This window comes from Arachis hypogaea, chromosome 19 (assembly GCF_003086295.3).
Source record: "Arachis hypogaea cultivar Tifrunner chromosome 19, arahy.Tifrunner.gnm2.J5K5, whole genome shotgun sequence".
NCBI lineage: Eukaryota > Viridiplantae > Streptophyta > Magnoliopsida > Fabales > Fabaceae > Arachis > Arachis hypogaea.
In genome coordinates, this window is record NC_092054.1 from 27,542,159 (window position 1) to 27,568,748 (window position 26,590).

The 26,590-nt window shown below is 37.0% G+C and overlaps 1 protein-coding gene across 1 annotated transcript; it reads left to right on the forward strand.

The window, feature by feature from the left end:
- The first annotated feature begins 21,571 nt into the window (after positions 1 to 21,571).
- LOC112778172 (uncharacterized) lies at positions 21,572 to 23,779 on the forward strand. Its single transcript, XM_025822523.1, has 7 exons — positions 21,572 to 21,972; positions 22,126 to 22,258; positions 22,379 to 22,791; positions 22,900 to 23,099; positions 23,228 to 23,340; positions 23,432 to 23,550; positions 23,635 to 23,779. The coding sequence occupies exons 1-7, from the start codon at positions 21,572 to 21,574 to the stop codon at positions 23,777 to 23,779; spliced, it is 1,524 nt and encodes a 507-aa protein (XP_025678308.1).
- The last annotated feature ends 2,811 nt before the right edge of the window (positions 23,780 to 26,590 follow it).

Here is a 26,590-nt window from a genome sequence, read left to right on the forward strand (position 1 = left end):
AGAGGAACATCTACTTCCCAGAACAAAGGTTGTTAAATTCCAATCTTAGCCTTAACTCTGTGATAACTGTTTTTATTAGTTTTACCTTAGGAGTCATATAGTAGTAATTAGTATCTATATTTTTTATTTTATCCCCAATTAAGCTATAATTTAATTTTATCATCATCATTAAACATGAATAAAATAGAAGAATTTCTTTAGAATAAGAGGCAATATTTTTCGAGTTTTTAATAAGATAAATTCTAATTATTTACATGTGGTGGCAATGCTTTCTGTCTTCTGAATGAATGCTTGAACAGTGCATATGTCTTTTGAATTTGATGTTTAAGACTGTTAAATATGTTGGCTCTTGAAAGAATGATGAACATGAGACATGTTATTGATAATCTGAAAAATCATAAAAATGATTCTTGAAGCAAGAAAAAGCAGCAAAGAACAAAGCTTGCAGAAAAAAAAAGCAAGCAGAAAAAGCCAAAAGCTCTTAAAACCAAAAGGCAAGAGCAAAAAGCCAATAACCCTTAAAACCAAAAGGCAAGGGTAAATAAAAAGGATCCCAAGGCTTTGAGCATCAGTGGGTAGGAGGGCCTAAAGGAATAAAATCCTGGGCTAAGTAGCTAAACCAAGCTGTCCCTAACCATGTGCTTGTGGCGTGAAGGTGTCAAGTGGAAACTTGAGACTGAGCGGTTAAAGTCAAGGTCCAAAGTAAAAGAAGAGTGTGCTTAAGAACCATGGACACCTCTAATTGGGGACTTTAGCAAAGCTGAGTCACAATCTAAAAAGGTTCACCCAATTATGTGTCTGTGGCATTTATGTATCCGGTGGTAATACTGGAAAACAAAGTGCTTAGGGCCACAGCCAAGACTCATAAAGTAGCTGTGTTCAAGAATCAACATACTGAACTAGGAGAATCAATATCACTATCTGAATTCTGAGTTCCTATAGATGCCAATCACTCTGAGCTTCAATGGATAAAGTGAGATGCCAAAACTGTTCAGAAGCAAAAAGCTACTAGCCCCGCTCATCTAATTAGGATCTGAGCTTCACTCAAAAACTCTGAGATATTATTGCTTCTTAAATTATTTGTATTCTATTTTATTTATCTAGTTGCTTGAGGACAAGCAACAGTTTAAGTTTGGTGTTGTGATGAGCAGATATTTTATACGCTTTTTGGGGTTAATTTCATATAGTTTTTAGTATGTTTTAGTTAGTTTTTAGTTTATTTTCATTAGTTTATAGGCAAAATTCATATTTCTGGACTTTACTATGAGTTTGTGTGTTTTTCTATAATTTCAGGTATTTTCTGGTTGAAATTGAGGGAGCTGAGCAAAAATCTTATTCAGGCTGAAAAAGGACTGCTGATGCTGTTGGATTCTGACCTCCCTGCACTCAAAGTGAAATTTCTGGAGCTACAGAACTCCAAATGGTGCGCTTTCAATTGCGTTGGAAAGTAGACATCCAGGGATTTCCAGCAATATATAATAGTCCATACTTTGCTCAAGGATAGATGATATAAACTGGCGTTCAACGTTAGTTCCATGCTACAGTCTGGCGTCCAGCGCCAGAAACAAGTTACAAAGTGGAGTTCAACGCCAGAAAAGGATCCAAAGCTGGCGTTGAACGCCCAAAACATCCCTATGCACGTGATTTGCTTAAGTCTCAGCCCCAGCACACACCAAGTGGGCCCCAGAAGTGGATTTTTACACCATCTATCATAGTTTACTCATTTTCTGTAAACCTAGGTTACTAGTTTAGTATTTAAACAACTTTTAGAGATTTATTTTGTATCTCATGACATTTTTAGATCTGAACTTTGTACCTTTTGATGGCATGAGTCTCTAAACTCCATTGTTGGGGGTGAAGAGCTCTGCTGTGTCTCGATGAATTAATGCAAGTATTTCTGTTTTCCATTCAAACATGCGTGTTCCTATCTAAGATATCCATTCGCACTTCAATATGAATGTGATGAACGTGACAATCATCATCATTCCCCCACGAACGCGTGCCTGACAACCACTTATGTTCCACCCTAGAATGAATGAATATCTCTTAGATCTCTTAATCAGAATCTTCGTGATATAAGCTAGATTGATGGCAGCATTCAAGAGAATCCGGAAAGTCTAAACCTTGTCTGTGGTATTCTGAGTAGGATTCAGGGATTGAATGACTGTGACGAGCTTCAAACTCGCGAGTACTGGGCGTAGTGACAGACGCAAAAGGATAGTAAATCCTATTCCGGTACGACTGAGAACCTGCAGATGATTAGCCGTGCGGTGACAGCGCATCTGGACCCTTTTCACTGGAAGGATGGATGGTAGCCATTGACAACGGTGATCCACCAACACACACTTGCCATAGGAGGACGTGCGTGCGTGAATCAGAGAACAGAGGAAAGCAAAATTTCAGAAGACAAAGCATCTCCAAAACTCCAACATATTCTCCATCAGTGCATACAAGTATAAATTGTGTTCTGCCCTTTTATTCCTTGCAATCAAATTTGATAAGTGAATTATTTTATTGTCTTCCTGACTAAGAGTTACAAGATAACCATAGATTGCTTCAAGCCAACAATCTCCGTGGGATCGACCCTTACTCACGTAAGGTATTACTTGGACGACCCAGTGCACTTGCTGGTTAGTGGTACGAGTTGTAAAAAGTGTGATTTACAATTCGTGCACCACCTGTCATAGAAGAAATCATTCACAGTTGAAGAAGATAGTAAAACCAGAGTTATCCAGAAGAACAAAGTATCTCCAAGCCTTAACCATCTTCTTATCACTGGTTATAATCAAACATTGTAATTCCATTTTATTCTAATTTTATGCTTTTAAAACAACAAACAACTCTTCTATCCGCTTGACTAAGATCTATAAGATAACCATATCTTGCTTCAAACCACAATCCTCGTGAGATCGACTCTGACTCGCTCAGGTATTACTTGGACGACCCAGTGCACTTGCTGGTTCAGTTGTACGAAGTGTGGGAATTCGTGCGCACCATTGTCTACCACACATGGCTGTGAAATACAGTTCTCAAAGTATAGATTGATCAAATGCTGGTTTCTCCTACAATCCTTGCACATTGCAAGCAAATTTGCATCTGTGACTAAGCTTCTCAACCCGGATGAAAGGGGAACTCCAGGAGCTTTCCACCAATAGTTTCCAGCTTTCAATGTATCCCAACTCATTATAGTAGCCCCTTTCAAAGAACACATCAAGTGTGTCTCCTTCAACACCCATCAAGACTTATATATTGTCAGGTTCACATATCATGTCTCCATCAACACACTTTTTAAACAATCCACCATGGTGAAACACAAATGTCATTGGGGGATCTTCCATCTACAATAACAGAGATGAAAATACCATTAGCAAACACACTTGCACTAACTATTCTCAATCATAAGAAAATATACCCTAAACCCAAAATGAACATGCAACAAACGAAAAGAACCATCCTTAAAATGAAACACCCTTAACTAAATATCATCATAAAGACAGTAAAAGCAAAGTATTCTGACACACTCAAATGATATAAGAGTAGTCACACAAACTCATAGTCACCCCAAACCCTACCCTAAATTAGAGGAACAAACAGCATGCCATTAGGAAGAAATCACACCACAGAATAACTCAAAAATCATGAAAAAGGTTTCATCCTTACCTCAAATGGTCGTGATGGCTTCCTATACTATCAATGTTCCTCCAGGAGACGACCAAATCTGTATTCAATCACTACACCACATCCGGCAAATAGCAGCGGTTATGCAGTCGATTAGCAGCGGTTTTTAACTCGCCGGAAGATAGCGTGCGGCTAAACCTTTAGCAACGGTTAATTGTAACCGATGGTATAACCGTTGCTAAATAGTATTTTACAGCGGTATAGTTTTGCGGTGGTTCTATCCGCTACGAAATCGTAAATAGGACTGCTTAGAGATGGCAGCGGTTGTTAACCGCTGCAAAATTTCATCTGTTGAAAAGTTATGTCAAGATATAGCGGCGGATTTGTAACCGCTACCAAATGTAGAGTTACACTTTTTTTAAAAAAAAATCCGAATTTATAATAATATATGCCGATTCTTTTATTCCGTATATATTCTTCCACTAAGTTGCTTTAATTTATTAAAACAACCAACACCCAATCAAACTAAAACACACAAAATAGAACAAAAATATATATGCAAAAGTGAATCATTATAATAGTAATTTAAACTCAGTGCATCGATGTTTGTAAACTATAAATAAACAGTCACAAAAAAACTACAAATAAATATCTCAAAAGTCATTAGGACAGTGAACAGTTAAAAAGTATTCAGATTCCAAGATTGATCATTCAGATCATTAGTGCCAGCACATCATCTTGCATAGGATGAGGTCGGTGCACTTCCCAAAGAATCCAAATCTGCAGCTATTTTAGGTGGCAAATTACTTCCTTATTGCTGGATTATGTATCTTAACAAGTTTTCCATTGTCTGCATTTTTGCCTTCTCCTGTGCTGCCTCTGCCTCCATTTTCTGTCTCTTTTCCTTTTCCTCTGCTGCCGCTGCCTTGAGTTCTGCTGCCTCTGCCTTAAGTTTTACAATCTCCATCTGATACTCCTCAATCTGCACACCGAAGTCAGACTGCTGTGGAATGTTATAAAAACACTGAGTGGAACATGGACCGAAACCGAGTCCACGAACTCTTCCTGTGTGCTCCTTTCCAAGCACTTGTGCAAGGGAATCATTTTGTGAAAATTCCATGTTGGGGGCGTCTTGGCTCTCAATATATTCAATTGCTTCCTGCAGACATGTGAGATTTGGATTTACACTAATTTAAATTCAATGGTATTAATTACAAAAAGAAATTTGAAAAAGTAAAGAACATGATTTACCCCAACAACACGCGCATCTTCATTCATATACGAACCATTCTTTTTTTATGACTCATGGTCCATATCTCTCCTCTACTAATAGGCCTTTCCTGTCGTTGCTCCTATAACATTCATCAAGACACAATCATATAACAGACAACACTATATTACCAAAAACAAGTCAAAATTCTAGAACTGAATTTAAATTAATTACTTCTTCGTGTCTCTTTCTTGCCATTATTTTAGAACCTCCGTTATGTGTGTACAATTGCTTTGAACGATTAATGGTATTTTTTCTACACTTCTCCTACGAACAAAAAGACAAACATAAATGTTATCGGGATAAATTACTACAATGTTAATGGTCTATAAGTCAGCCATGTACAGGAAACACAAAAAAGGATAAGGTGAAGATATTTTGGGTAGTAATTTTTCCACTATCACAATAAATTTAGCATATTTAGTAGTAATTCATGACGGTTTAAAATCGAATACAATGAAATACCAACTCAATATTTGTTACCTGTGTGTCCTCCTTAAACCGATATTCAATAAAACATTTCCAGTGATTTGCATCTATTCATGATGGCTTACGCTTGAGGTTTTTCTCAAAAGTCAGTTCTTTGTCATAAACCTTATGGAACAAATGATTTTTTGCGTTCCTTCAGGATCTTCCTATTCTTTGTACAATTCCCCGCTTTATTCTCCCTCTTCCATCGTCCTCATAGTGAAAGACTCGCTACAAATAGTTCAGATCATAAGATAACACAATAAAGATGATAAAAAATCTTCTATCAGTACTTTCACACTGTCATTGTAACCACTTAACTTTAACTCCGCATCCATTCTACATCACAGAACTTTATACACGAGTGATCAAATCAACACAAGCAAATATGATTAAGAACTTTCCACCATGAAAACTTTATCCTAAAGGCTAAGTTCAAAATGCAAGTTTCACAACCAATAATATAACCATATAAAGAGCAAGAATCACATCCAATATAAGCATGCCTAATCACATAAGGCCACATAACTTGGTCCACATAAAGATTAACAAGAGCTTATCATACAGACAAAAAAATCATAGTAGGTGGACCTTGATCATGAACTTCAAGAATAAAGAGACCCTTGACAAAGATGGCTCAATATTGAGTATTTGTTTTTCAGTAATCAAAGTTAGATGGGAACAAGCGCATGAAAGACACTCTTACCGTCTATATTCCCTCCTAACATACACCTTATCAGTAACAGGATCAAATCAAATCTTGATGAACCGCTCACCTGATCATACATGCCACAGAAGGTTCCCAATAATGATAATGGAAAAATCACCTTCTAGATATGAGAAGAATCCCCCTTGCTGAACTAGCTTAGTAGTGATCAAGTATATATCACTTCATTAAATAATGATTTTAGTTACTAATATAATCTGTTAAAACTTTTTGGTAAAGGAACCCATCAAATTCTATTAAAGGAATCAGGCTGAATCTCTTCTACAATAGCTTTCTACAGGCAGGTACAACAACAACAAAGTTTAAAGGTGAAGGGGATTTTGGTCGGTAGGGTTGAGGAGGAGCAGACTAAAAATTAACAGAAAGAAAACATATAATAATTAACCACCTGAAACAGACTTACATATTATCAAAAGACACATCATTAGACATGAACAATTCTCAGCAACAAAATTCAAAGCAGTGAACAAAAAGAAACCCAACATACACTATCCTTCTCTAATTTATCAGACTAAAACAGAAAAATAGAAAACCAAAGAAATCCACTTACTGGCGGAGAATAGTAGCACAGAAAAATAGCATAACCAGAGCTAGTCAATAATTAAATAATCTCTCAATACAAAATTAAAACTACAAAACATTCAAATTTTCAAAGTTAAGAGGGTAACGGATTCAACTTGTGCAAATGAGTTTCATATTTATTTTCTTCTGACATTTTCATTTAACCAAAAGTTATAAATAATAGCTAGTCACTCTCTAATTGTTTACTATAGGAGCAGCTTTAACATTCTCATGAGGTTTATAAGTTTTATTATTATTATTGTTATTATTATTACTATAATTATTAGTTACATTGCTATACACGAAGGACCGGATTAATTGGGGACTAAGCTATATAATAACGTAGTGCAATTTACACTAAACAAAAAAGTCCTTATATATTTATCGATATTCTCTAAAAAATTGTATGGTCGATATCATGTGTGTGCGTCTTAATCTTTCCCTTGTACTGTTCATTTAATAGATAAAAAAAAGCTTTTTACACCAAGCATTGGTAACGCCTTACTTTATCAACAAACTTAAAAATTACCTGAACCTGGTCAAATGCATGCTCCTTGAAAGCCTTGTTCATTGTATTCCAACTAATTTCACAAATTGGTAACTGTTGAAAATTAGCCCCCAATGTCCCCAAGAACCCACTCAATAAGCCCGCTGCCTGACCAACTTGTTGTAACTCTCTGTTATGTCAGAGTACGATCTTCTTTCTAGAAGGAAGTGTTAATGCCTCCTTAACAGTCAGCTCCATACAAGAAGTCACACCATTTTCTAACAGAGGAAAAAAGCTTTAAACGTTAGTTTACTAAGAGAATTAGAATGCAAGGAGAAGAGTAATTACACTTTCTAAGAAACAAGCAAAAAAATACCTATGACATCAACAACCCAAAAATCGGTGTCCTTTTTTTGCTGTTGGCATTGCCTTGACATTCAACTTCATCCGCGGCAAACAAGTTGTCGACATGGTCATCGAACGACTCGACCTCATTGATGAACGAAAGATCGATGGTTTAGAATTCACAATAAATTCTCGTTGCAAGTATAGTTTCTAAACCAAGCAATAATCCTTTCATACAAAAACTTGTTTGTCACTTAAGCAAACCCAATAAAATTAATAACTGAAGTATTGAAACCTCGGGTCGTCTCTCAGGGAATTGCAGGGAAGTATGATTTATTATTGGTTATGGAAAAAGGTATATTTTTGGGTTTTTGAAATAGGGAACAGGAAAATAAACTGGCAACAATTAAAGTAAATTATCATGAAAACCATTGCAAGGTATAAGAACTGGAAATCCCATCCTAGTTATCCTTATCAGGTGTGATGAGAATTGTTTATTGCTCCCACTTAGTTAACCCTTACTAAATAAAGGAAAGTCAAGTGGACTAATCAATTTGATTCCTCAAGTCCTAGTCAACTCCTATAGAAAGACTAGCTTTAGAGGGATCCAAATCAATCAGCAAATTCCAATTTTCAATCAATAGCTGAGTTTGATAACTCAAGTGTCACCAATTACTCAATCAAAGCAAAGAGAGAGAAAATCTACTCGAATAAAAATGCCTTGAAAATAAAAAAAGGGAACATGGTAATTAAAATTCAATTGGAAACAATTAAACAGATAATAGATTTAAATGGAAAAGTACTCTTTGCATTAATAATTTAAATGAACATTGAACCAGGAATTGAGAAGAAGAAGAAATCCTAATCCTAAAAGAAATCCTAAATTCTAAAACCTAAGAGAGAGGAGAGAGCCTCTCTCTCTAGAGAACCACATCTAAAACCTAAAATTATGAGTATGAATGTTGTATCCATGAATGGATTGATTCTCCCACTTTATAGCCTCTAATCTATATTTTTTGGGCTGAAAACTGGGTCAAAAACAGCCTAGAAATCGTCCCCAGCGATTTCTGATACGTCCAGCACGCGGCAAAGTCACGCGTACGCGTGGATTGAATTTTTTCCAGGTCACGCGTGCGCGTGATCTACGCGTGCGCGTCACCTATCTTCGGGTCAGCTATGGTAAATTATATATTGTTGCAAAGTCCCGGATGTTAGCTTTCCAACGCAGCTGGAACCGCCTCATTTGGACCTCTGTAGCTCAAGTTATGACCGTTTGAGTGCGAAGAGGTTAGGGCTGACAGCTTTGCAGTTCCTTCAATTTCTTTTATTCCTTCCACTTTTGCATGCTTCCTTTCCATCCTCTAAGCCATTCCTGCCCTGTAATCTCTGAAAACACTTAACACACATATCATGGCATTGAATGGTAATAAGAGAGGATTAAACATAGCAAATTTAAGACCAAAGAAACATATTTCCAATCATAGCACAAAATCAGGAAGGAAAATGTAAAACATGCGAATTCTATGAATAAGTGTGAGTTTAGTGGATAAAATCCACTCAATTAAGTACAAGATGTACCACGAAATAGTGGTGCATCAAATCTCCCCACACTTAAACATTAGCATGTCCTCATGCTAAGCTCAAGAGAAACTATAAGAGTGAAGAGGAATGGTAGAATGTATGAAATGCAACCTATCTGTATGAATGCAGCTATATGCAAAATGCTTTTACCTACTTGGTTAAAAGTAAAAAAATCTTTTAAGAACAAATATAAACTGGATTTCACTAATTCAAATCACAAAATAAAGTACAAGTAAACTTGCAGAAGAAAATAGCTTATGAAAGCCGGGAACAAAAAATCGAGCATCGAACTCTCACCGGAAGTGTATACACTCTAATCACTCAAGTGTTTAAGGTTCGATCTCTTAATTCTCTACTAATCTTGCTTTCTAAGGCTTGCTCTTCTTCTACCAATCAACAAAGAATTAATGTACAGATACACATATCAAGAGGTCTTTTAAGGGTTGTAATGGGGTTAGGTTCAAGGTAGGATTGTATTTGGTCAAGTGGACTAAAATCTGAATCCTTAATTAACGTAAACTTTCCACCTAACTTAGACAATCCATGTAATCATAATACAACATCTAACTATCCATTAACCATGTTTTCCACATATTCATGCATCCCAACTTTAGTACAACTCATATGCATTGCTACCAACATTTACTTTGGGGCATTTTGTCCCCTTTTTGTTATTTGCTCTTTTTCTTTTCTTTTCTTTTCTTTTCTCTTTTTTTTTTTTTTGCTTTTCTCAAGGCATATGATTAAGGTATTGAATGCATGAACATATTCTCAATATTCTTTCACATTTTCAGAAAATTCTAACATACTCAATTCTCAAACCAAATGTTTCCAAACCCAATTTTCCCACACTTAAATCATAAGCACTCTCACTAGTCTAAGCTAACCAAGGATTCAAATTAAGGACATTATTGTTTTCCGCTTAGAGTTAATGATGTGCTAAAGTAAAGAATAAAAGGGGTAAAATAGGCTCAAATTAGTTTGCAAAGGATAATGAAAGGTTAAGGCCATATGGGTATGTAAGCTTAGTGAAACAAGGCCTCAATCACATAAGTGCATGCATATATTAAACAATGGAAATATAGAATCAAGCAAGACAAAGATCACAATTTTAGAGAGAACAACACACACCAAAAGAATAAAATAATGGTTGATAAGATGCAACCAATCAAGTAGGCTCAAAATCTCACTAGGTTGTGTGTTCGAGCTCTAAAACTATGTTCCAAGATAAAATTTCTTCAAACAAGTTTTTCAAAAAGTTTAATTCAAATTAGTGAAATGCTAGAAAAAGTTTCTTGAAAAAGAAAATATTACTTCAACCAAGTGGTAAAATATGCACAAAATCAAACAAACATGCAAATGCAACAACTAATTTAACAAAAAAATTAAACATTGGTGTTGAGTCAGGAAGTACTAACCCGCGGAAGTCGGTATCGACCTTCCCACACTTAAAAATTGCACCGTCCTCGGTGCATGCATAGATGTACAAGTGGACGGGTGGCTCCAACTGATGCTTTTCTCCAAAGATTGTGCAGATGGATTTGTTTGTCTCCCAATTTAGAAGCTTTCCCTTTCCCTTTTTTGGTGGCCATCCTGAAAGAAAAAGGGAAGAAAAGTAACCCAAAAACAAAGATAGAAAACCAAGAAAATATGGGTGGGTTAATGCCAAATAATAAGGGTCTCAATTACATGGTAGCTACAACATGCAAGTGAGAAAAAAGTAGAAGCACATGGCATATCAATAGTACAAAAATTTGCAACAATGGGAAGAGAGTGTGGGTAATGCAAGAAAATATAAATTCATGTCAATGTAAAAGGGATACAGGCAACATAAAAGATTAGCAGTGACAGATAAATAATATCATCCAACAGTGTAAAACAAGTCACTAAGCACCAGAAAAGATACAACAGTTGAAAAAGAAAATTTAACATCAATGAAAAAATAATAAATTTAGAAAAGAAAATAAAAATATGCACAAAATTAAAATGCAATGAATGAAAGTATGCAATTAAATTAAGTAAAATAGAATGAAAGTGAAGAAGGATGAGAAGTTAAAGAGATGAAGAAGAAGAAAGTAAGAAAGGAAGAAGAAAGAATAAGAAAAGATAGAAGAAAGAAGAAAGAATGATAATAGAAAGATAAGTAGGATTGGAGAAGAAAAGATAGGAATTCTGGCGCTGATCTGGATAAACTGTGCGTCGCATGCGACGCGGACGCGTGGAGCACACGTTCGCGTGGTTTGTGATATTTTCAAGTGACGTGTACGCGTGACCTGAATTGTGCTATTGGTGCGAGAGCAGCCTCGCGCACGCACAACTCTCTGTTTCATACACACATTGCCAAAATTCAGGGTGACGCGTGCGCGTGGGTGACGCGCACGCGTGAATGGCCTATTTTTGAAAAATGACGCATACGCGTGGGGGACGCGTACGCGTGATAGGGTTTGTACTTCCAGCACCATTCCAGCCTCACTCCATCATAACTCTCTGCCATACACCCCTTTACATCGATTTCGCAGGGTCACGCGTGCACGTGGGTGACGCGTACGCGTGGGAGGCTAATTTTTTAAAGTGACGCGAACGCGTCAGGGACGCGTTCGTGTGGGCGTGTTTATACCTAAAGGCACACCTCCAGCCATGCTCCCGCGTGACTCTCTGCTTCTTTTCTTCTTTGTTTCGAAAGCACATATGACGCGTACGCGTCAGCGATGCTTGCGCGTCGTGTGCAAAATTTATTTATTTATTTATTTATTTATTTATTTTTTAATTTATGCATAATGCAGTATGCAGCTAATTTATGCAGAGATTATAAATGGATACTGAGAAAAACAAAATAAAGTTAAGAAGAAAACAAAAAAAAATAAAACTAAGACTGAAAAAGAACAATCATACCATGGTGGGTTGTCTGCCACCTAGCACTTTTAGTTATTGTCCTTAAGTTGGACATTCGGTGAGCTCCTTGTCATGGTGGCTTATGCTTGAACTCATCCAGGAATCTCCACCAATGTTTGTAATTCCAATGGCCTCCGGGATCCCAAACTAGGCGCAAAGAGCCTTCAAGCAAGATTAAGCAAGTGACAAGGCCCCAAGAGTGTTGATTGCTAGACTGAATTCTGGGGTCCCAAACCCTACTTTTGCACCCGTCTTCTTGTTGACCATCTTTGTTCTAACCGGGTGGTAAGCAATCCAAATTTTCACTGAGGCATCCAAACAGCTTCCTAGACCCATACAATTCAGTATTCTTCCAACCATGATAACTCAGCCGTAAGCTTCCTACCACAATGAACCTAGGATTATGTTGCCAATCACTAACCATCTCCCTTTTACTCTTATAGCCACAAAGAGCTCTAAGTTGCCCATCCGTCTCAAGCAAAGCATATTCAAGTGGGCTAATTAAGCTTAGAGATGAGAGATTTACCCACTTGAATGAAAGGATGGATGGTGATGGCTTTGGGGGAGAGGTCTCCAACAACTTTGGCAAGGTGAATTCCAGCTCCATTCCCTTGGGCTCTTCTTTGACAACTTCTACCTCTTTGCAAGCTTCTTCAATATCAACCTCTTCCTCTTGGTTGCTTTCTTCCAATTCGATCTCCTCTTCATTGTTCACCAAGGGCATGGGAGGTTGTGCTCCTTCTTCTTTAATCTCCATGTCAAGTCCAATGGGAGAGGATTCAAATGTAGATAAGAATTCATTAATGATTGAATCCATCTCTTGATCATCCCCTTCAAAGTCTTCAACCATGATATGCCTTGGAGGTTGTACACCCTCCTCAACATCAAATTCAAACATCTTGGAAGGAGGTTCTATGACTGGACTTTCCCATGGAGGTTCTACATCTCCCAAGTCTTCAACCACTTCTTCCTCTTCAATAATTACTACTTTGTCCAGTTGTTTTAGTATAAAATCGTACTCATCCTTGATGATTTCCTTTCCATGACAACTTCTTTCAACTATTCCTTCATCTTCAAGTACAAAATCCAGCTCCTCCTTATTGACTTTCACCTCTTGACAACTTCCTTCAAGGGTCTCTCCTACCTCTAAATTTAGGGCCTCCTCTAGCTACTTATGAAGTATGAATTTGCGAAGACGATCCTTCTCTCTTGTTCCATGTTAATAGCATGACTGTGATCATCTTGCTCTTGGATTGATGGATGTGGGTGCTCTTCCATGGAGGGTGGTGATGGGATGGGAAGATCATCATGTGGTTGAAAAGGAAGCGCACTAGAGTTTGAGGGTTGAATATTGGAGGTAGAGGGTTGGTTCATGTGGGATATAAGATTTTGGAGTGTAGAGGTGAGACCAATGATGTTAGAGATGAGTGTGTTATTATCCAATGGAGGTTGAGGTGGATAGGAGGGTTCATTTGTTGGGAGAAAGGGCTCATAATACGGAGGTGGTTCTTCTTGATAAGGATATGGAGATAGTGAATATTGAGGTGGTGGTTCCGGGTGTGGTTCATATGGTGGTTGGTGTGGTGGATAAGGATTAGGGTCATATGGAGGTGAATGGTGGAAAGGGGCTTGTGAGTATGGTGGTTCAGAGTTATGTTGAGGAGGGGGTTCATAAGCATATGGTGGGGCTTGTTGGTAACCACAAGGGGGTCCACCATATTCATCATCTTGGTATGCACCCTGGAATGGATCTTGACCATAGTAATTTGGTGGAGGTTGGTTATAGTGCATTGGAGGGGGTCGTTGCCAAGAGGGTTGATCAAATCCTTGTGGCTCCTCCCATCTTTGATTCTTCCAACCTTGATGCCTTTTTTCATTATAGTTTCCATTCCTTACAACAACATTGGAACCAAACTTAAAGCCAGAAGGGTGAGAATTTATAGTAGCAATAAAAATAAAAACTAATAGAAATTAATGAAAATAAACTCCTAAAACTAGAAACACTAACAAAGAAACGAAAAAGCAAATATTTACAATAACCAATAATAAGGCACACGTTTGCAATTCCCCGGCAACGGCGCCATTTTGATGAACAGAAGATCGATGGTTTAGAATTCACAATAAATTCTCGTTGCAAGTATAGTTTCTAAACCAAGCAATAATCCTTTCATACAAAAACTTGTTTGTCACTTAAGCAAACCCAATAAAATTGATAACCGAAGTATTGAAACCTCGGGTCGTCTCTCAAGGAATTGCAGGGAAGTATGATTTATTATTGGTTATGGAAAAAGGTATATTTTTGGGTTTTTGAAATAGGGAACGGGAAAATAAACGGGCAACAATTAAAGTAAATTATCATGAAAACCATTGCAAGGTATAAGAACTGGAAATCTCATCCTAGTTATCCTTATCAGGTGTGATGAGAATTGTTTATTGCTCCCACTTAATTAACCCTTACTAAATAAAGGAAAGTCAAGTGGACTAATCAATTTGATTTCTCAAGTCCTAGTCAACTCCTATGGAAAGACTAGCTTTAGAGGGATCCAAATCAATCAGCAAATTTTAATTTTCAATCAACAGCTGAGTTTGATAACTCAAGTGTCACCAATTACTCAACCAAAGCAAAGGGAGAGAAAATCTACTCGAATAAAAATGCCTTGAAAATAAAAAAAAGGGAACATGGTAATTAAAATTCAATTGGAAACAATTAAACAAATAATAGATTTAAATGGAAAAGAACTTTTTGCATTAATAATTTAAATGAACATTGAACTTGGAATTGAGAAGAAGAAGAAATCCTAATCCTAAAAGAAATCCTAAATCCTAAAACCTAAGAGAGAGGAGAGAGCTTCTCTCTCTAGAGAACTACATCTAAAACCTAAAATTATGAGTATGAATGTTGCATCCATGAATGGATCGATTCTCCCACTTTATAGCCTCTAATCTGTGTTTTCTGGGCCGAAAATTAGGTCAAAAATAGCCCTCAGTGATTTCTGATACGTCCAGCACATGGCAAAGTCACGCGTACGCGTCGTCCACGTGTACGCGTGGATTGAATTTTTTCCAGGTCATGTGTGCGCGTGATTCATGCGTGCGCATCACCTATCTTCGGGTCAGCTATAGCAAATTATATATCGTTGCGAAGCTCCGAATGTTAGCTTTCCAACGCAACTAGAACCACCTCATTCGGACCTCTATAGCTCAAGTTATGACCGTTTGAGTGAAAAGAGGTCAGGACTGACAGCTTTGCAGTTCCTTCAATTTTTTTATTCCTTCCACTTTTGCATGCTTCCTTTCCATCCTCTAAGCCATTCCTGCCCTGTAATCTCTGCAAAAACTTAACACACATAACACGGTATCGAATGGTAATAAGAGAGGATTAAACATAGCAAATTTAAGACCAAAGAAACATGTTTCCAATCATAGCACAAAATCAAGAAGAAAAATGTAAAACATGCAAATTCTATGAATAAGTGTGAGTTTAGTGGATAAAATCCACTCAATTAAGTACAAGATGTACCACGAAATAGTGGTGCATCACTCATCCACCTCCGAGTCATAGTCATCATCTTCTGAATGGTCATCTACAACTTCATGTAAATCTGGATGCTCTGTGCGTGTTGCAGGATGATGGGAAGCAGAAGCTGGTGAATTAAAAATTTATTAAAATGGTTACGTTGCAAGTATAGTTCTTAACTCACCGAAAATTTGCCTATCAATTTAGAAATATGTCACAGAGAGTTTAAATTAAAATTACTGGGAGTTTTAAGTCCCAGGTCGTCTCTCAACGAGTTGCAGAAAAGTGTGCTGTTTTATTAATCAGATGTTCCAAGAAGTTGAGCTAAGTAAATTGGAATTTAAATTGAGAAATTTTAAATAATATAAATAAAATCCTTGACTGGGAATTGATTTGTTAGAAGCTCTATCATTGATTGAGTGATTTTTAAGATTGATTTATAATTAACGGTTACTCTGTTTGGTTATCCTTTACTAGGTAAGGGAAAGTCAAACAAGTTGGAATGCCAGATCTGTTCACAAGTTGCAACCCACTTAGTTCAAAGGGATTGGCGTTGGTGACAGGATAGCAGTCTAACATTTAACCCAACTACAAATTTTTCCTTCAATCCTTCCAACTCAAGAGTTCCTTTTAATCAACTCCCCATCAAGTAAGGAAACTACTCACGCATTGTAAATAAAGAATCCATAGCACATAAAAGGGAATCAAAAGAAGACATGATTATTGGAATTGAAATTGAATTAAAAAGAAATAACCCTTGCATTAATTAATCATAAAAGCATTCAAATACAAAATTGAACAAAGCAAGGAACATGGAAGAATGAAACCAAGTTAAGAAAACGAACTAGAATGACGAAGTCTTGATGAGGGAAATAACTCTTCTCAATGTTCCAATGCTCAGATCAATTCAAATTTAGAATCCTAAAAACTTCGAGAGAAAAACCTAAGAGAGTAAAACTAGATCTAAAAACTACTGAATGAATGTGTGTGTTGTTTCTGCATATTCTCTAACTCTAGTCTGCTGTTCCGGGACGAAACCTGGGCCGAAATAAGGTCCAAAATCGCCCCCAGTGAATTCTGCAGATTATGCAGATCGCACATGTCACGCGATCACGTCGTCCATGCGGACGCGTCGCTTGCGCTTTTTCCTCTCCACGCTTTCGCGTCGTCCACGCTACCGCGTCGCTTGCGCTTTCCAATCTGCGTGGCCGCGCAAGCCATGCGGCCGCGTCACTGCGATTTGCGCTCCTTCGCGCGGTCGCGTGAGCCATGCGACCGCGTCACTTCTCGCTGGTTATCTCCTCAAATTCTTGTGTTCCTTCCATTTTTGCTAGCTTCCTCTCCAATCTCCATCTCATTCATGCCCTATAAAGCCTGAAACACTTGACACACAGATCACGGCATCGAATGGAATAAAAGAGAATTAAAATTAAATAATTAAAGTCTCTAGGAAGCAATTTTCAGACATGTACTAAATTTAGGAAGGAAATTTAAATGCATGCTAAATTGATGAATAAGTGGGTAAGGATCATGATAAAACCACACAATTAAACATAATATAAACTATAAAATAGTGGTTTATCAATCTCCCCACACTTAAACATTAGCATGTCCTCATGCTAAATTGAAGGAGACAAGGAAATAAATATGAACATGTAGAAACTCATGAAATTCAATGCAATCCTATATATATAAATAAATGCAACTATATGATTATTGTCCACTTGATCAAAAGTAAATAATCCCTTCAAAACAATTACAAATCAAATTCCACTAATTCTATCATTATACAATAAAACCGATAAAAGTGCAAGAAGATAGCTTATGAAAGCAGGAAACATGAAAATTCAAGCATTGAACCCTCACTGGTAATGTATGTACGCTCTAATCTCTAGTGTATAGGGTAATCACTCTATTCTTCTCTAGTCATGTTTTCTAACTTTTGTTTTTCTCCTAACCAATCAACAACAGTTAATATACCAATGCAAACATCATGAGGTCTTTTCAGGGTTGTAATGGGGCCAAGGTGCAGGTAAGGGTGTACATATGGCTAAGTGAGCTTTATAAATTGAATCTTTAATTAACCTAAGCTCTCACCTAATATACATATATTCTATATACTTTTAAATTCATGCCTAGCTACCCATAATTCCCTTTTTCAACCCATACTCATGTTTCAACTTTGTATAGCTCCCCATGTCACTTGACGGAGCCAGCCGTGTTTCATTGCGCGGTGGTCGAAATGGTATAGCGTTAACATGAGATATTCGAGCACCGTTGCCGGAATGCGGAGGTAGAGGCTCTTTAGCACGCCGCTGTGCACTTGAAGTATTTACTCCCGTATCCTTCGTTCCATCTGTGTACTAAAAACAAAGTAGTTAGTACATCAACCAATTTTTTCCAGTATTCCCACAAATTATATTGAATAAAGTCTATCCTAAAAGGCAAATCAACATTTGAGATAAGTGTTGCATTACTTAACTCACCAGAAGTGTGGGTTTGACTATCAGGGGCAGCAATAGTTCTGGCTGCAGTACTAATGGTGTAGCGAAGTTTTCTAGGCATTTGATTAATCCTTTACACAACATACGGTCATTACACAACATAAGGTCATTACACTCAGGAATACTACTTAAAAATAAGATAGAAAAAAATGTCACATAACTCTTATGTGAATCATCTATACTCCTATAAATGTAACGAACAAATAAGTTTTATTTTTTTCTATTATAAGTATTTTTTTATTATTATATAATGCATACAAACTACAAAGTCACATATTTTTATTTAGAATAGAAGTTGAAAATTAAAGTTAGATGATATTAGTACTTTTTTGCTTAACAAAATTAAAATAAAGTAAAAAAAAATAAAGATGAAAACTAAAAAACTAGATAGCTCTAGAAGAGAAAAATGTTAAATTTTTTGTTATTATATATGGGAACAATGATTTATTTTTTATTATATTTATTTTTGTACCAAATAACAAGAAGGTTAAATATTATGTCTAGTTTTTATTACTTATTTTACTTATAAACAGTTGTTTAAATTAGACTTTATAGTTAATGAGTCATGTTTTCGTCCAACAAAAAAATTGTTATGAAGTCATTTTCAATTTGAGGTAATGACCAAATCAGTACTCGAAAGATTCAAACGCTGACATTTTGGTACCTCACTATTGTTATTGACAAAATGATCCTTAAAAGATTTTAAAATTTGACAAGCGTACCCACAAGTTCGCCGGAGCACATCTCCGGCAGGTACAGTGCTGACATGGCCACTACATTTTGATGACATGGCAACCCCCCCCTCCACCCTACTTCTTCCTTTCTTCCTTTCCAACGCACTTCTCCTTCTCCTTCCCCCTCCCCTTCCTGAATGTACTCTCCCCCCTCCTCAACCCTAATCCTTTCCTCCCCTTCCCTAACCCTAATCCCCCATCCCCAATGCATTTCCCCCCTCCTCAATCCAAAATCTCCCTTTTTGAACCCTAATCCCCCTTCCCTTGCCCCTTTGAATTCTAATCCCCTTCTCAACACAGTGTCTCACACACTCTTAACTCACTCTCCCCCAAAACAGCAGTGGAGTTCAACATTCTCAATCTTACAGAGCTAGTGTCATGGACACCGCACTGTTGCCATCTCATCATCGGATCTTCTGCATCCGCCAGTGTCATCTATCTCCTTCATGACATTGCGTTGTCTGTGCGTCTTCACCACTGTCGTCTTCACTGCTTGTATCTGCTTGTTGCTAGCCCCCGGTAGCTGCCATGCCTCCTCGGTCTGGGTTCCATCTTGGCTCCATCGTGTCGTGTCCCTCTGTGTCTGGTGTTCTTCTTCTATTCTTGCTTTGGTGGTGTTGTATTAAGTTTTATTTTATTTTATTTTATTTTGATTATTGTATATGAATTTGTTTATTTTCTCTGAATTTTATTGTTATTAATTTTTTTGAATGATAATTTAACCTAAAAATTTGGAACAATTCATGATTTGGGGCAACTCTGTTGATGTTGAGGTTGTTGTTGCTGTGAATGGTGGTGTTGAGGGAGGGAGAGGGGAGTGTGAGTTGGGGAAGGGGGAGTGGTAGAGATTATTGTTGCTATTGATATTAAGGACTACGAGTGGTGGAGTTGAGGGAGGGAGGGGTAGTGTGCGTTGGAGAGGGAGAGTGGTGGAGGTTGTTGTTGTTGTTGATGTTAAAGTTATTGTTGCTGTGAATGGTGGTGTTGAGGGAGAAAGGGAAAGTGTACGATGGGGAGGGGGTTGTGATACAGCGGAGACTACGATGAGGGAGAAGTGTGCGTTGGGGATGGGGGCTGCGACAGGAGGGAGAGGGAAAGGGAGGGAGTGTGCGTTGAGGAGGGAACTTTGGGGGTGGTTTGCCAAGTCACCGAAACACAGTGGCCACATCAGCATTGTGCTTGCCGAAAATTTACTCCGGTAAGCTCAGGAGCATGCTTGTCAAATTTTAAAATCTTTTAAGAATCATTTTGTCAATAACAATAGTGAGATACCAAAATATCAGCGTTTGAATCTTTCGGATACTGATTTGGTCATTACCTCTTTCAATTTTTTTAACAGGAGTACATCCATTATATCATGATTTTAATAAGGTTTAATTATTCTGTTGGTCCCTATAGTTTCGTGAAATTTTCAATTAGGTCCCTATACTTTTTTTCTTTTTAATTGGGTCCCTGCACTAAATTTTTTTTTCAATTAAGTCCCTCTTAGTAGTAATTGGCTTAATTTTATAGGGATCCAACTAAAAAAAAAGAATTGGTATAGGGACCTAAATAAAAGAAAAAAAATGTGTAGGGACCCAATTAAAAAAAAATTTTGGTGCAAGGACTCAATTAAAAGGAAATAAAGTATAAAGACTTAATTGAAAATTTCGCAAAACTGTAGGGACCAACAGAGTAATTAAACCATTTAATAATTAATGTAAAATTTAAAAAATTAAATAAATTTATATTTATTTTGATTACATTCAAGAGTGAATTATATGTATTCCTATGGTCAAGAAATAGACTTAATTTCTCCTATAATAAATAGTTTTTTAATCTTCTAATTTATAAAAAAGTCTCATTTTTTATTTATCCATCGTAAAAGTAAAAAATTAAAAACTAATGTTAATACTTTTTTATTAACATAACTAAAATAAAACATAAAAATAAATCTTGAATAAAAATAAAAATACATAAATTTTGAATCCCAAATTATAAAAAGGTTATAAGATAAAAAAAATTACGTAAATATAATTTTTCTAAGGTACTCCATGAATGAACTTAGATGAATGACTATTATATGTAAAATGAATCCTAATATATTGTAACAAAAATTATTTTGTGTAAATTTTAGAGTCATATTATAACTGTAATTATGTGGCATCTTTTTTTTTATATTAGTTTTATATTCTACGTTTTACTATACATTTTATTATAAATTTTAATGTTTTTAGTTGCGCACGTATTTTACCATACATCTTACGTTTTACTACATTTCTTGTTTATAGTTATTTTTTAGCAACAAAAACCAAAAATTTAATGCGTATGCTGTTTTAAACTCAAACTATTTTTTAGATGCATATGAAACACAGTTAATTTTAATTTAATTGACACATTTGAAACACAATTAGCTCCTTGTATTGAATATAATTTAATATTATAACCATACATTTTAACTCCAAGTAGAACTGTATTTGTTATATCATGCGGATAAAATACCCTAAGATACTTAACATTATTTTAGTGTTGAACAAGTTGTATCATATTAATTATTAAACCATATCTTTGGTGTATGATAGATATGGACAAAACCTGGATTCTTAAGCTACGAGATAGCATAGAATATAGACTTTGCATTTACAAATGCATCGTCAGATGACATGATAAAGTGTCCATGTCCTCAATGTGGATTTTAATTTATGCAAACAAGAGAGGATGCGTACGACCACCTGTTGATAAAGTCCTTTCCCCTTGGATATACTTTGTGGTTGTGTCATGCTGAGAAACCAGCTGAAGATAGCTCTATTTGCACACCGATAGTTAAAAAACTTACAACCGAGGTGAATCCATATTTTCAAATGGTGCACGAGACATTTAACTTCACAATGCCTCATGGAAGTGAGGAGACTGCAACAGGTGAACCTGTAGAAGACGATGATCTGGAGTTGCCGTACTTGTACGATGGTCCAAGTCACGAGGCACATGATTTTACCGATCTTCTTACGGATGGAGCGGAGGAATTATATCCAGGCTGCTCGAAATACTCAAAGTTGTCTTTCCTAGTGAAACTTTATCATATTAAGTATATGTGCGGTGTGAGTGATAAGGCTATGTCGATGATTCTGGACTTATTGCGGGATGCATTTGAGCAAGCCAAACTCCCGTCCACATTGTATGAAGCCAAAAAAACTATCCGAAAGTTAGGGATTGAATACAAAAAGATAGATGCATACCCGAATGATTGCATGTTATATCGGGGTGATGATGGGGATGCGACCAAATGCAAGTAGTGTGGGACTTCACGATGGAAGCAAAAGAAGCGAAAGGGTTCCGTTACAAAACTCAAAATACCTGTCAGGAAAAATGGAAAGCCTCTCCCAGCAAAGACTCTCTGTTACTTTCCTCTTATACCACAACTGCAACGGTTATTCATGTGTAGCAAAACTTCAACTGACATGTTATGGCATAAAGAGGCTGATAATAATGATGGGTACTTGGGGCATCCAAGGGACGTTGAAGCATGGAAAGAATTTGATGCAAAGTATCCATTTTTTTCTAACGATCTGCGCAGTGTTCGTTTAGCTTTAGCTAGTGACGGATTTAATCCTTTCGAAAATATGAGTACGAAGTATTCTATTTGGCCTGTGATTCTTATTCCGTACAATCTTCTTCCATGGCTTTGCATGAAATAGGCATCTTTTATACTATCTATGATTATTCCCAGTTTTAAAATGTTGGGTAATGGCATAGATGTTTATTTGGAGCCCTTGGTAGATGAGTTGAAGCAACTCTGGGATGGCGTTGAAACTTATGATGCTAATAAAAGGACAACTTTCAAGATGCATGCGGCGCTAATGTTGACTATTAGCGGTTTTCCAGGGTTGAAAAATTTATCTGGCTGGAACACGTACAGTGGGTTAGCATGTCCCACGTGTAATGTGGATGCTAAGGCTCAGCGACTAACATTCAGTCAAAAACGGTATTACATGGGCCATCGTTACTTCTTGAATCAGGGCCATAAATATAGACTAGACCGGAATAGATTTGACGGACAAGCTGAAAGCAGAGATCCACCAAAGAAGTATTATGGAATAGATGTCTTAAGGCAATAGTCTAACATGCAAATTTCATTTGGGAAGAACTCAACTTTGACAGCCAAAAGAAGACACATTAGTGAAGATGCAGATCAAGATGACTCGTATTGAAAAAATAGGAGTGTGTTCTTTGAACTCCCATACTGGAAGGATCACATGTTACGTCATAACCTTGACGTGATGCATATAGAGAAAAATATTTGTGACAATGTGGTCTTCACTATCTTAAACGATAGCGTCAAATCAAAAGACAATCTTAAAGCTCACAAAGATTTACAAACCATGGGCATAAGACCTGAATTGTGGCCGGACGAAGATGGTAAATATCCTTCAGCAATCTTCACAATGTCGAATCCATAGAAGGATGTATTCCTGAAGACTCTACAGAACGTGGTCTTTCCAGATGGTTACTCGAGCAATATTGCTCGTTATGTTGACATCCGATAGCGCAAGTTGTATGGGTTGAAAAGTCACGACAGCCACATTCTAATGGAACAATTACTTCCGATTTTGGTGAAGAATGCATTGCCGAGTCCGGTGTCGACTGTGATTGCAAATTTGTCTTCATTTTTCTGAGAACTCTGTTGGAAAGCTATAAATTCTATGCAGCTTGGTGGCCTTCTGAATCATGTTGTGCAAACTCTATGTCAGATGAAAATGATCTTTCTTCCATCATTCTTCACTGTCATGGTTCACCTTACGGTGCATCTCGTTGATGAACTAAAACTTGGTGGCCCGGTACATTATCGGTGGATGTATCCAATAGAAAGGTTAGCTTGCTACTAAGCGCCTTTAATACATTTATTTTGTCTCATTACGTATATACTAAGTGTTGTGTCCTATTTATGTAAAAGGTATCTAGGACGATTGAAGCAACATGTGCGTAATAAGGCACAAGCAGAAGGCTCAATTGCGGAGGGCTATTTATCTGAGAAGATTTTGATATTCTGTTCCAGATATTTGGATAATATTGAAACTAGAATCAACCGACCAGCGTGACTTGATGATCAACCTGTTGATATTACAAACAATACAGGAAAAACTATGTCCCCAGAAATTGGAAAAGCTTCAGGGGCTGTTTCACATTTTGGACTGACCCCGATGGAAAATGATCAGGCACATCGTCATGTGCTAGTCAATTGCGAGGCCGTCGTTCCATTTATTGAGTTAGTATGCAGAGTACACTTTTTAAGTACGATTATAACCCATTTCAAACACTCAGTCGTTGGACTAATTTCTTGTTGTGTCATAAAGTACATTTAGGGCAGAAACGAAGGGAAAATTACGGCATCAAACAAGGTCGCAATCTAAGATAGACCGTGTTGTGCATGCAGAATTTTCTCACTGGTTCAAGTATGAGGTTGGTAGAAATTTAACCTGACCAACTTATTTATGCCCTAGAATTATAATTTACGAATTCCAATGTTTTATACGAATGAACTTTAATTTATGGTGCTAGGTTCCAATGGACAGTATGATGAGCGGATAATTTATACGCTTTTTGGCATTGTTTTTAGTATGTTTTTAGTAGAATCTGGTTACTTTTAGGGATGTTTTCATTGGTTTTTATGTTAAATTCACATTTCTGGACTTTACTATGAGTTTGTGTGTTTTTCTGTGATTTCAGGTATTTTCTGGCTGAAATTGAGGGACTTGAGCAAAAATCAAATTCAGAGGTTGAAGAAGGACTGCTGATGCTGTTGGATTCTGACCTCCCTGCACTCAAAGTGGATTTTCTAGAGCTACAGAACTCAAAATGGCGCGCTTCTAATTGCGTTGGAAAGTGGACATCCAGGGCTTTCCAGAAATATATAATAGTCCATACTTTGGCCAAGAATAGACGATGCAAACTGGCGTTCAACGCCAGCTCTCTGCCCAATTCTGGCGTCCAGCGCCAGAAAAGGATCCAAAACCAGAGTTGAACGCCAGAAATGGATCAAAACCTGGCGTTCAACTCCACAAATGGCCTCTGCACGTGTAAAGTTAGAGCTCAGCCCAAGCACACACCAAGTGGGCCCCGGAAGTAAATTTATGCATCAATTACTTACTCATGTAAACCCTAGTAGCTAGTTTATTATAAATAGGACCTTTTACTATTGTATTAGACATCTTTGGACGCCTGGTTCTTAGATCAAAGGGGCTGGCCATCTCGGCCATGCCTGGACTTTCACTTATGTAATTTTAACGGTAGAGTTTCTACACTCCATAGATTAAGGTGTAGAGCTCTGCTGTTCCTCAAAGGTTAATGCAAAGTACTACTGTTTTCTATTCAATTCATCTTATTTCGCTTCTAAGATATTCATTCGTACTTCAATCTGAATGTGATGAACGTGACAATCATCATCATTCCCTATGAACGCGTGCCTGACAACCACTTCCGTTCTACCTTCGACTGAATGAGTATCTCTTAGATTTCCTAATCAGAATCTTCGTGGCGTAAGCTAGAATGATGGCGGCATTCAAGAGAATCCGGAAAGTCTAAACCTTGTCTGTGGTATTCTGAGTAGGATTCAATGATTGAATGACTGTGACGAGCTCCAAACTCGCGATTGCAGGGCGTTAGTGACAGACGCAAAAGGATAGTAAATCCTATTCCAGCATGATCGAGAACCGACAGATGAATAGCCGTGCCGTGACAGGGTGCGTTGATCATTTTCACTGAGAGGATAAGATGAAGTCATTGACAAAGGTGATGCCTCCAGACGATTAGCCGTGCCGTGACAGGGCATTGGATCATTTTCCTGAGAGATGACTGAAAGTAGCCGTTGACAATGGTGATGTATCACATAAAGCCAGCCATGAAAAGGAGTAAGACTGATTGGATGAAGATAGCAAGAAAGCAGAGGTTCAGAGGAACGAAAAGCATCTCCATTAGCTTATCTGAAATTCCTACCAATGATTTACATAAGTATTTCTATCCCTATTTTATTAATTACTTTCGAAAACTCCATTATTACTTTATATCTGCCTAACTGAGATTTACAAGGTGACCATAGCTTGCTTCATACCAACAATCTCCGTGGGATTCGACCCTTACTCACGTAAGGTATTACTTGGACGACCCAGTGCACTTGCTGGTTAGTTGTATCGAAGTTGTGACATATTATGAATGTGTAATCACGATTACGCGTACCAAGTTGCTCACGTGCCAGGAATATTTTGAGCCTAGACATCACAATTTCGTGTACCAAGTTTTTGGCGCCGTTGCCGGGGATTGTTCGAGTTTGGACAACTGACGGTTCATCTTGTTGCTCAGATTAGGTAATTTTCTTTTTGTTTTCTCTTTAAAAAATTTTCAAAAATCTTTCAAAAATTTTTCTTTTGTTTTCGAAAAAAAAATATTTTAAAATAAAAATGTTTTCAAAAATATATTTGTCTTCAGAATTTTTAAGAATGAATTCTAGTGTTTCATGGAGCATGTTGAAGCCTGGCTGGCTGTAAAGCCATGTCTAATTCCTTTGGGAATGAGTATGTCAGGCGTGTCATGTCTGAGTTACATACTAAAGCTTGGCTGGCTATTAAGCCATGCCTGACCCTTTGATTGGAGCTTTAGAGCATAAGATTCCTGGAATTCATATTAAAAATTTTGGAATCCTTATTTTTATTTTTTCACAATAATTTTCGAAAAAATTAAAAGAAAATACAAAAAAATTAGAAAATCATAAAAATCAAAAATATTTTTTGTGTTTCTTGTTTGAGTCTTGAGTCATGTTATAAGTTTGGTGTCAATTGCATGTGCATCTTGCATTTTTCGAAAATTTCATGCATTCATAGTATTCTTCATGATCTTCAAAGTTGTTCTTGGTAAGT